The sequence below is a fragment of the Carcharhinus amblyrhynchos genome, chromosome 13, assembly GCF_965287045.1.
Source record: "Carcharhinus amblyrhynchos chromosome 13, sCarAmb.v2.hapA, whole genome shotgun sequence".
NCBI classification, from domain to species: Eukaryota; Metazoa; Chordata; class Chondrichthyes; order Carcharhiniformes; family Carcharhinidae; genus Carcharhinus; species Carcharhinus amblyrhynchos.
Window position 1 is genome coordinate 11,542,813 of NC_137336.1, and position 12,186 is coordinate 11,554,998.

At 45.9% G+C, this 12,186-nt stretch overlaps 1 protein-coding gene across 2 annotated transcripts in view; it reads right to left on the minus strand.

Annotated features, from left to right (window-relative positions):
* The window catches only part of LOC145351713 (F-BAR and double SH3 domains protein 2-like), a 62,783-nt gene extending 51,244 nt beyond the window's left edge, over positions 1 to 11,539 (minus strand). The window contains exons 1-2 of one of the 2 annotated variants that reach the window (XR_013888442.1): positions 11,060 to 11,539; positions 10,881 to 10,978 (exon numbers count right to left, since the gene is read on the minus strand). Coding sequence is in view for 1 of the 2 variants with exons in the window: in XM_080201289.1 (XP_080057415.1) it covers positions 10,881 to 10,978; positions 11,060 to 11,080 (119 nt within the window). In the remaining variant the exon portion in view is untranslated. The remainder of the gene's footprint in view (positions 1 to 10,880; positions 10,979 to 11,059) is intronic. The other variant, XM_080201289.1, reaches the window with a different exon arrangement.
* Between the last annotated feature and the right edge of the window lie 647 nt (positions 11,540 to 12,186).

Consider the following 12,186-nt stretch of genomic DNA (forward strand, 5'->3'; position numbering starts at 1 on the left):
TTTCTGCATTCTATCCATTATTTTATTGATTAATCTGATTGTTTAACCAATTCTCCAATATGAGTTCTGCTTTGGATTCCAGGAAACCAGACATCAAAAAAAATTCTGTGGTTTCATTCAACACCATGAGAAATAACTGTCAGTAGACTTGTTGCAGCAGTCAGCTAAACCATGATCTGCTACAGCAGGATTACTGCACAATACCATCTTAAACAACACACGAGAAACTATCCACATGGGATTGGGGGCTGGTCTCTCTCTGAGCTGGGATTGGGGTGTACACAAGACTGCATCTTTCTAACTCACACTGAGTCCTGTTTACCCAGCAGTCCTGTGCTCACTTACCTCCAGTAGCTCCTGATGACTTCAATTTAAAGTTCTTCTGGTGATCAGTACTCTGCATGTCCTCACCCCTTCTATCTCTGTAACATCCTTCTGTCCCTATAACCCTCCCTATCTCTGTAACCCCTTCCAGCCCCTATAACACTCTGGGATCTCTGGCTTCCCTATTTTAATTGCTTCACCATTGGTCACTGTCCCTTAAGCTACCTCAGCATTAAGCTCTGGAATTCTCTCCATAACCCTCTGTGCTTCATGCTCCTTAACAGCTACCTTCTTGGCCAAGTGTTTGGTCACCTGTCAAATATCTCATTTTGCTTTTTGATAACGTGACTGTGAGACCCCTCGAGACATTTTGCTCTGTTAGAGATGGCATATATTGCTGCTTAAACAAATTGTCAACATAACTGTCCTAAAGAACAGAACTGCAAAGGAAATAAAATCTACTGACCGGTAACCTCATTGTTACCCTGCTGTGAAATCAATCTGCCAGTATTTGAAAACTTGTGTGCAATTATGCCAATAATATTCTGCTAATATTAGTGTGCACTTACTATTAATGCACAATGTGTACTCACAAACTTTATACAAGCACCAATCTTGTTATTTAAAAAAAAAAACCTGCAGTTAAATTAACGGGTGTCCATAGTCATGCTATTGCAAACAATCATGTCCAAATGCAACTACATGTACAAACAAAATCCCAAAAGAAGTCTACATCTGCTTCCCCACCCCTTATTTTATTTGAAAGGAGTGTGGTGGAATACTCTTTCTTTCCTGGATGAGTTTAGCTCCAGCAACACTCAGCAAGTTCACCACCATCTAAGACAAAGCAGCCCACGTGATAGACATCCCATTGACCACCTCTGATATTTACTCCCTTCACCATCCGCTGACACTGGCAACACTGTGCTCCATTTATAAGATGCACTGCAGCAACTCAACAGTGCTCCGTAGACAGCATCTTCCACACTTGCAACTTCCACCACCTAGAAAGGCATCAGAGAGAACACCACCACCTGCAAGTTCTTCTCCATGCCACGCACCATCCTGATGTGAAACTATATTGCCGTTCCCAGTGCCAGTCACTGGGTCAAAATTCTGAAATTCCCCTTCTAACAGCACTGTGGGTGTGTCTACACAACAAGGACTGCAACAGTTCAAGAAGACAGATCACTACCACTTTCTGAGGGCGATTAGGGGAGGCCTTGTGATATTATCACTAGACTATTCATCCAGAATCTCAGTAATGTTCTCGGGACTTGGGTTCGAATCCCATCATGGCAGATGGTGGAATTTGAATTCAGTAAATTATCTGGAATTAAGAATCTACTGATGACCATGAAACCATTGTCAATTGTTAGAAAAACCCATCTGGTTTTCGAATGCTCTTCAGGAAAGGAAATCTACCATCCTTACGCTGTATGGCCTACATGTGAGTCCACGGCAATGTGGTTGACACTCAACTGTCCTGAACAAGGGCAACTGGGGATGGGCAATAAAAGTTGGCCAGTCAGCGATGCCCACATCCCATGAATGAATAAATTAATTAGTGATGGATAATAAATGCTGGCCTAGACAGTGACGAACCATGAACAAATAAACATGTCAGTTTAAATACGTCTGAACATTTCATAAAGTATTCACACATTGGTAATGGCATTGATTTAATTTCATGGAGAGCCTCTCAAGAACCTTTCCCTTCTAAGAAATTTATTCTTATACCTAGCAGCAGGAAGAGAGAGGGAGACCAACTTCCCAGGTTTAGCTTGAAATCCTCTGCCACTTACAATGAGTTCAATTAGACACATATTCTAAAGACATAATGGTTATCGCTGCTGCCTCACAGCACTAAGGACCTGAGTCCAATTTCAGCTTTGGATGACTGAATGGAGTTTGCACGCTCTCCCTGTGATTACATGGGTTTCCTCTGAGTGTTCTGGTTTCCTCCCACAGTCCAGGTTTGGTGGAATGGCCGTGCTAAATTGCTCCATAGTGTCCAAAAAGGGATTAGCAGTGTAAATATGTAGGTTTCCAGGAATGCAGCCTCAGTAAGGTGTTCTGTCAGAGAGTCGGTGCAGATTTGAATGGTCTCCTTCTGCACTGTAGGGATTCTATGATTCGATGAAACCTTGGCTGTTTTATTTTAATGAGGTCCAGAGGTCAAAATATGGGGAAAAATTATTTTTAATTCCATCCTTGGGGAATGTAGGCGATTCCGGCAAAGTCAGCTTTCATTGCCTATCCTTCTTTGTCTTCAGGGCAGTTACGAGCCAATCACATTGCTGTGGTCTGGAGTCACGTGTAGGCCAGACCGGGTAAGAATGGCAGATTTCCTACCCTAAAGTACATTAGGGAAGGAAACCTGCAGTGGCACAATGGTTAGCACTGCTGCCTCACAGCGCCCAGTGACTCGGGTTCAATTCCTGGCTTGGGTCATTGTCTGTGCGGAGTTTGCACATTCTCCCCGTGTCTGCGTGGGTTTCCTCCAGGTGCTCCAGTTTCATCCCACAGCCCAAAAGATGTGCTGGTTACGTGCATTGACCCGAACAGGCGCTGGATTATTGTGACTAGAGGATTTTCACGGTAACTTCCTTGCAGTACTAATGTAAGCATACTTGTGACTCTAATAAATAAACTTTAAACATTAGGGAGCTTAATGGATTTTTAATGACGGTGATAGTTTCATGATCACCTTCACTGAGACTAGTTTGCAGTTACAGATTTTATTAATTGAATTTAAACTCCACCAGCTGTCGCAGTGGGATTTGAACCTATGTCCCAAGAACATTTACCATAGAATCCCTACAGTGCAGTAGGAAGCCATTCAGCCCATCAACCACAATCTCACCCAGGCCCTATCCCCATAACGTATTTACCCTAGCAAGTCCCCTTGACACTAGGGTTAATTTAGAATGGCCAATCAACCTAACCTGCACATCTTTGGAGTGTGGGAGGAAACCGGAGCATCCAGAAGAAACCCACGCAGACACTGGGAGTGCGTGTAAACTCCACACATATAGTGACCTAAGGCCGTAATTGGACCTGGATCTCTGGTACTGTGAGGCAGCAGTGCTAGCCACCGTGCCGCCCCAATCAACGGGCCTCTGGATTAAAAGTCCAGTGATATTACCACGACAGCACTGTCTCCCCATAAACCTGGTTCACAAACTCTTAGCTTATTTACAATCTCTTGACTTTTTGCAAAAAGGTCAAAATTAAATCAACTGTTGCTAAAATTTAGTTTGGTTACGTCAGAGAAACACAGACTCACCGAGCTCAGCTGAGCTGCACTCTGTCTGGTCCCTTCATTCCTTAATAGAATTCCTACAGTACAGAAGGAGGCCATTCGGCCCATTGTGTCTGCTCACAATTTACTTTGGGCACATTGATTCCACCATGGATCTGCTCCAGGATTTCACGCTGCCAGCAGGTTACTAATGTCTGTCTAATGTTTTCAGTAATGGACCTTTAACGGGGAGGTGGACAGGGACTTCCCAACACATTCTTTAATGATGAGAACACCTGGGAGGCGAATGGGAAATGCCAGCAGAGGTCTGATGAGGTCATCTGACTGGAGTCGAAAAGAGACAATTGAGTCAGATTGAAAGATCAGCTGTGAGTCACTCTGAGAATATGTTCCGACAAAGTTAAAGGCTGGCTGACAGAGTCTGTATAACAGGAGGGGTGGCTTTAACAAGAATGACTTTATATCCCGCTTCCCGCTGTCTGGCAAAGCAGTCAACATAATTAAGGACCCCGTGCACCCCAGACATTCTCTCTTCCATCTTCTTCCGTCGGGAAAAAGATACAAAAGGTCACATATCAACCAACTTAAAAACAGCTTCTTCCTTGCTGCTGTCAAACTTCTGAATGGACCTACCTCGTATTAAGATGATCTTTCTCTATCTATGACTGTAACACCACATTCTGTACCCTCTCCTTTCCTTCTCAATGAACGGTATGCTTTGTCTGTATAGTGCGCAAGAAACAATACCTTTCACTGTATGTTAATACATGTGACAATAATAAATCAAATCAAATCAAATCAAATCAAAGACGCCCAAAAGCAGCCAGTGAAGTACTTCTACTTTTTACAAAAGGTAATTTTTTTTATATTCACGGGGATATGGTCGTCACTGGCTGGCCAGCATTTATTGCCCATCCCTAGTTGCCCTTGGATTGTTACAACTGAAGGGCACACTAGACCATTTCAGGTGGCAGTTGAGAGTCAACCACATTGCTGTGGCTCTGGAGCCACATCTAGACCAGACCAGGCAAGGACGGCAGATTTCCTTCCCTAAAGGACACTAGTGAACCAGGTGAATTTTTCCGACAATGGTTATCAGAAGATTCTCAATTCCAGATTTTTTTTTTAATTCAAATTCTACCACAGCAGAATTCAAGCCCAGGTCCCCAGCACATTAGCTGAGTTTGTGGATTAATAGTCTAGTGATTGGGCATATATTTACTGGAGTTTACAAACACGAGAGAGAGAATTTTATCGAAGTATAAAATCTGTTAAAAATTGTCTCCTACAATTCATTTTTTTTCCCCTTTGTTACACTCCAAGTTATGTTTAACTGTCTACAGCTGGACTCCGTGAATGACCGCTGGGGTTCTGCTTTGACTCTGCTGCCCCCACTTTCTAACAGCTCTGGTCAAGCGGTGAGTCTCGCAACCAAAATGTCACTGTCACAGCTCTCGCAACTGAACCGCTGGAGCGGAAAGTCACGGTGGCATCTCCAACAACCCGGTGAGCAACAGAAAGCTCCAACTCAGAAAGAAAACAAGACATTCATTTCAAATGTTGACACCTTTTAGCAACTCAGGATTTTCAAGCGGGGCTTTTCTGCTGTTTACTGTCAGGCCTATCACTGAGTCTCTATCATTTCCAACCACAGCACTTTAAGTGTTACCCAAGGTAGTGAGGCAGGGCAGGAAATAGACTCTTAACATAGGGGGAATTTGACCTCCACTTGAAAAGGGCAAATTTAGAATCATAGAATCCCTACGGTGCAGAAGGAAGCCATTCGGCCCATCAAGCCTGCACTGACAACAATCCCAACCATTCCCATGAGTCAATGTATTTACCTGCTAATCCCGCTGACATTAAGCAGCAACTTAGCATGACCAATCCACCGAACCTGCACATTTTTGGAGAACTTATTGGACAGCCTTTCAAAGAACCAACACAGACATAACAGGCCAAAAAGCCTCCTTTCTTTTATTCATTCATAGGAGCTGGCTGTCACTGACTAGACCAACACTTCATGCCCCTCCCTCATTGTCCTTGAGAAAGCGGTGGTGAGCTGCCTTCTTGAAGCACTGCAGTGCATGTGCTGTAGGTACACCCACAGTGCTGTTAGGGAGGGAACTCCAAGATTTTGACCCAGTGACAGTGAAGGAAAGGCAATATATTTCCCATTCAGGATGGTGAGTGGCTTGGAGGGGAATGTCCAGGTGGTGATGTTCTGTGGTATCTGCTGCCTTTACCCTTCTATAGTTGGTAGTGGTCACGAGTTTGCAAGAAGCCTTGCTGAGTTGCTACAGTGCACCTTGTTGATGGTGCAGAGAATGGAGGCTGGAGGTGATGGATGGGATGCAATTCGAGCATACTGCTTTGTGATGCTGTTGAGTTTCTTGAGTGTTGTTGGAGCTGTACTCATCCAGGGCAAGTGGGCAGTAATCCATCACACGCCTGACTTGTGCCTTGTAGATGGTATTATTGGGGTGTGTGGAATAGGGGATGGGGTGGGGTGGGGTGCGCCTGCAAGGGGGGGGGGTTGGTCAGGAACTGAGTTACTCGCTGTACAATTCCAAGACTGCCCTGTTTTTGTAACCACCTTTATATGGGTAGTACAGTACACAATTTATCAGAAATTGTGTACCAGTTTCTGGTAAATGATTACCCCAGGATCTTGATGGCCATTGGCTGACACTTATGTGGCATGAATGTTGCTTGCCACTCATCACCCCAAGTCTGAATGATGCTCAGGTCTTGCTGAATTTGGACGTGGACTGCTTCACTATCTGAGTCATAGAGGTTTACAGCATAGAAGGAAGCCTTTCGGCCCAACTTGTCCATGCTGCCCTTTTTAAACCACTAAACTAGTCCCAATTGCCCGCATTTGGCCTCCATCCCTCTACACCCATCTCACCCATATAACTGTCTGAGGAGTCATGAATGGTGCTGAACATTGTGTAGTGATCAGTGAACATCCCTACTTCTGACCTTATGATGGAAGGAAGGTCATTGATGAAACAGCTGAAGGTGATTGGGTCTGAACACTGCTCTGAGGAATTCCTGCAGAGATGTCCTGGAGTTGAGATGTTAGGTCTTCAACCACCACAACAACCTCCTTCATGTTAGGTATGATTCCAACCAGCAGATGTTTCCCCTAATTCCCATTGACTTCAGGTTTGCCAGAGTTCCTTGATGCCGCACTCAATCAAATGTGGCCTTGACGTCACTCTCACTTCATCTCTGAAGTTCATATTTTGTCCATGTTTGAACCTAGGCTGTAATGAGGTCAGGAACTGAGTGACTCTGGCAGAACCCAAACCAAGCATCATTGAGCAGGTTGTTTCTGAGGCAGTGCTGTTTGGTAGCGCTGTGCTGTTTGGTAGCGCTGTGCTGTTTGATTGTACTATGCTGTCTGATAGCACTGTTGATGACACTTTCCATCACTTAGCTGATGACCAAAAGTAGACAACACTTCAGAGTTGCTTTTTAATGTTCGCTCATGCCCTCCTGACCTGGCCCTTCCCTTGGGAATACTGACACTTGTTGGTGTTCCGCCCCTTGAGCTCCTATTCCCACTTTCCTGGGGTTAGTAAGGTTTGCATCTCAAATCTAGTAACAACCCAAGGGATTACACCCAGCAAATGTCCTGGGTGGCTGAGCATTGAGCAACAGTGTGCTGACACCATGTTCTCTGTCTGAAAAGTGAGATTCAGTCTCTCTCAGCTTTCATTGATGCATCATGTCCAAATTCCCTTCTACTTACAGTAACAGCACAGACACAACAGGAGTGACCAGTCTCATTCACTTCAATAGAGATAGTTAGAGGCATAGACTGGAGCAGGACTCTCTCTCAACTGCAAACAATGAAGAGCATCGCTGAGCCTCGAGTCTCTGAATAACACAAGAAATCAGAGCAGAAGTAGCCTACCTCGAGTTTGTTCCGCCATTCAATAATATCATTATAGCTAATCTACTGCAAGTCTCCCAAACAGCACTGTGGGTGTACCTACACCACACGGATTGCAGCAGTTGAAGAAAGCAACTCACCACCACCTTCTCAAGGGCAGTCACAGATGAGCAATAATTGCTGGCCTAGCCATTGAGACCCACATCTCACAAACAAGTAAAAAGAAACTTCACTTTGCAGTCCGATCCCATCTCCCGAGCTTTCCTGAACATCCAAGAATCTATCAATTTCTGTCTTTTATATACTCAACAATTGAACGTCCACAGCTGTCTGGGTAAAAACATCACGATTCACAAACCTGAGTAAAGAAACCTTTCCTTCTCTCTGCCCTAAATTGTCATCCCCTTATCCTGAAACTTGCATATTGCTGAACAAAAAAGGTATTTTTGTCAAAGCTTATTTCTCTCGCAAATTGCCCTGATACCATAGAATTCCCAGTAAGAAGTCTCCCAATACCAGGTTGAAGTCCAACAGGTTTATTTGGTAGCAAAAGCCTCCAGCTTTCGAAGCGCTGTCCCTACTCACCTGATGAAGGGGCAGCACTCCGAAAGCTAGTGACTTTTGCTACCAAATAAACCTGTTGGACTTTAACCTGGCGTTGTGAGACTTCTTACTGTGTTTACCCCAGTCCAACACTGGCATTTCCATATCATGACGACCATAGAATTCCTACAGTGCAGAAGGAGGCCATTTGGCCCATTGACTCTGCACCTGACTCTTTGAAATAGCATCCTACCAAGACCCTCCTCTCCTATCCCTGTAACCCCATGTATTTACCATGGCCAATCCACCAAACCTGTACATCTTTGGACATTAAGGGGCAATTCAGCATGGCCAATCCAATGGGAAAAGGCAATGGCCTGGTGATATTATTGTTATTAAATCTTGAAACTCCACTAATGTTCTGTGGACCCGGGTTCGGATCCTGCCATAGCAGTTGGTGAATTTGAATTCAGGAAAAGAATCTGGAATTAAGTCCATGAAACCATTGTTGATTGTTGTAAAACCCATTGGTTTCACTAATGTCCTTTAGGGAAGGAAATATGCTGTCCTTACCTGGTCTGGCCTACATGTAACTCCAGAATCACACAATGTAGTTGACTCTCAACTGACTTGCCTCCAAGTACAACTAGGGATGGGCAATAAATGCTGGCCAGCCAGTGACATCCATGTCTCACAAATGAATAAAAAAAAACCCTAACCTACACATCTTTGGACTGTGGGAGGAAATCGGAGCAACTGGAGGAAACCCATGCTGACATGGGGAGAATGTGCAAACTCCACACAGGCAGATGCCCGAGGTTGGAAATGAACCCAGGTCTCTGGTGCTGTGAAGCAGCAGAGCTAACCACTATGCCACCATGTGTGTAAGACAGATATGTTCAACAGAAATATCTCCTCTTTATACTCTCAAACGCTGGTTTGAATCTTGAGATTGTGCCCTCTAATTCTACTCTCGAACAATCTCTCAATGTCTGTCCAGTCAATTCTTCTGAACTTGAGGGAAAGTAAACATGTCGTGTTTTCCATGTTTGTTTAACGTACTCTGAAGACCTCGCCAACATGCTGCTTTTCATTCAGTTCCTGTCCACCAGAATTTCACAAAACTACTGCAATGGCCAATGGAGGCCAACACCCTCCGGGATTGGCCTGGAGTCTCCAAGAATTAGACCCTGGGGAAATATCATCAGGATATTAAAGAAGATGTTTTTAAAATTTCCTTTGAACATTCCTCTTTACCAGATATAGAGATAATGAGATGGGGGAGCGGGGAGGCTGTTTGAGTGACTGTCAAGCATCGTCCAATTCAATTATGAACCTTTTCACTTTTCAGTTGGAGTAGAAAAGCAGCTCATCACAAGGAGGGTGTGCTGGCTGACTATTAGCTGGAATGTGGGGGAAAGTCATGGGTTTAAACCTTCAGGAATACATTTAATCACAGTCGGCAACCGGAGCCCGCGTTGCTGTATATCACAAATCCCTTGGATTACCATCTCTGCAGGAACTAGGGAATCCCACAGTCCAAAGATGTGCGGGTTAGGTTGATTGGCTGTGCTAAATTGACCCTGGTGTCAGGGGAATTAGCAGGGTAAATATGTGTGGTAATGGGAATAGGGCCTGGGTGGGATTGTGCTTGGTGCAGACTCAATGGGTCAAATAGCCTCATTCTGCACTGTAGGGATTCTCTGATTCTATAATCTCTGTAATACTGCTCCTAGTAACTCAGGCGAGCAATGCTTAAGGGCCTTAACTTTTCACATTTTCTTCCAATGTTTTTATTTGTCAATTATGAAAAAAACTCAGAGATTAAAGAGAACAAAAGCGTTGTTTGAGAGTGCGAGATCATGTGATGACCCCTCACCACTTACCCTGGGATCAAACATCATTAATTTTCACCACCTCATTTTATATCTTTTCCATCTGCGAACTTTTCCTGTTACAAACTTCCATCTCACCTCCAACCCCAACTCCCCATCACTCGTCCCTCACCCATCTCCATTGAGTTCCATTGTCTGACATCCTGATTTCAAAACCCCTATCTTCAAACCTTCCCACTGGACTCTCTCCCTCTCCCTGCTCCTCCCTTCCCCAATTCCTGTAAGGACCCCTGTACAATCCACCACTGGGGACCATGTCTTCTACCTTGCCCCAACACTCTGGTTCCATCCATAACCTGCACTAATCACCGAAACTGTTCTTAAAGCCCATCTCTCTCCCTCCAACATTGGCACGAGAATCATAGAGAATAGATGGTGTGAGCAGGGAGGGTGTGAAAATGAGGGATGGAATGGAGGGGGGGGAGGAGGAAGGAGAGGTTAGGGGAAAGGAGAGAGAGAAAGAGAGAAACAAAGAGAGGAAGAATGCGAGAGAAGGCAAGAAAGAGAGAGTAAGAGAAAAAGAATGAGATAAAAGAAAAGAGAAAGCGAGAAATAGATAGAAAGAAGGAGGAGGAGGAGAGAAAGAAATAAAAAAGAAAGAAAAAGGGAGAAACAAGAAGAGATAGATAAAGAAAAAGAGAGAAAGAGAAAGAACATAAGTGTTGGGGAAGAATGAGGAGGGATGGAGTGATAGGGAGTAATGGGGAAAGGTGATGAGAATGTAGGTGAGAGGGAGGGAAGAGTATAAACAGCTCATTCTGACCCAGAGTGTGGGATGGGGGGAGAGTGTGGGATGGGGGGAGAGTGTGGGATGGGGGGAGAGTGTGGGATGGGGGGAGAGTGTGGGATGGGGGGAGGGTAGGATGGGGAGAGTGTGAGATGGGGAAGGGATGAGATGGGCAGAGTACCCACTGTGACCCAGTGTGTAGGTGTTGTGCATGGACAGTACCTGATGTCCTCCAGCAGCTCAGCCTCCTGCTGCTGTTTGTTCTGTACTTTACACAGCTGCTCCGAGAAACTGGTCTTCACCTCCTGGCTCACTCGACCCTGGGGGCAGAAAGAGAGATGATTAATCCGGCTCCGCTGCTTCTGCTGTGTCCCTGGGCTCCGGCTCCGGCTTTGGCTCACCTTCCTGGGGGGAGGTTGCATGATGGAGCTCCTCTGCCCTGTCTATGGGCACTGCCTGTCAGTGTGTGTGTGTCCCTGGACTATGTCTCTGACTCACTCCATCTCTCTCTCTCTCTCCCTGCCTCTTTCTCTCTCACTCTCTATACCTGTTTCTCGATCTCACTCCATCTTTCCCTCTCTGTCTTTCTCTCTTGCGCCTCTCTTTTTCTCTCTCTCTCTTTCTCTGTCTTTATCTCGCCCTCTATCTCTGTCTAACTGTGTGTGTGCTGGTTTCTCTGTTCCTGGACTCTGCTCTCTCTGACTGTCTGTCTGTCTGTCGCTGTCTCACTTTATCTCTCTGTATCTCCCTCTATCTTTCTGTGTCTCATAATTATTTCGGCTTCTCTGTCTCTCTCTTGTTCCCTCTGTCTCTCTATCTCTGTCTCTCACACAATCTCTATCTCACTCTGTCTCTCTCTGTGTCTCACACACTCTCTCTCTCTGTCTCTGTGTCTCTCTCTCTCTCTCTGCTGTTTTTCTCTGTCTCTGGGGCTCCGCATTCACCAGGAACCTCCTACCACGGAAGCGACTCCTAAAGGGCTGGCCCGCAGCACCAGGAGGAGGGACTGGGGCCGAAGAACCAGACCCACAGAGGCACCGACAGACTGGAAACACTGAGAGACAGAGGCTGGCTGGAAGCTGGGGAAAGGGGGCAGAGAGGGAGAGAGGGGGGACGGGGAGAGAGGGGGCAAGGGTGGGAGAGACAGAGGGTGAGAGAGAAAGGGGGAGAGAGAGAGGGTAAGTGAGGGGAAAAGGGAGGGGAAAGGGGAGGGGGCAAGGGGGGAAAGAGGGGGTGAGAGAGAGGGAGGGGGAGGGGGGGAAGAGAGAGGGTAAGTGAGGGGAGAGGGGAAAGTGAGGGGGAGAGGGGGGTAACAGGGGGATGGGAAGAGAGGGGTCAAGGGGGAGAAAGAAGGGGAGGGGGAAGAAAGAGAGGGGAGGGGGGAGGGGAGAGGGGAGGAGACAGGAGAAGGAGGAGGGGGAAGAGAGAGGGGGAAATGCGAGGAAGGAGGAGGGGAGAGAGAGGAGACAGACGGGGCAGGCAGGGGCACAGAGAGGGGGAAGAGAGAATGAATAAGACAGGGCAGAAA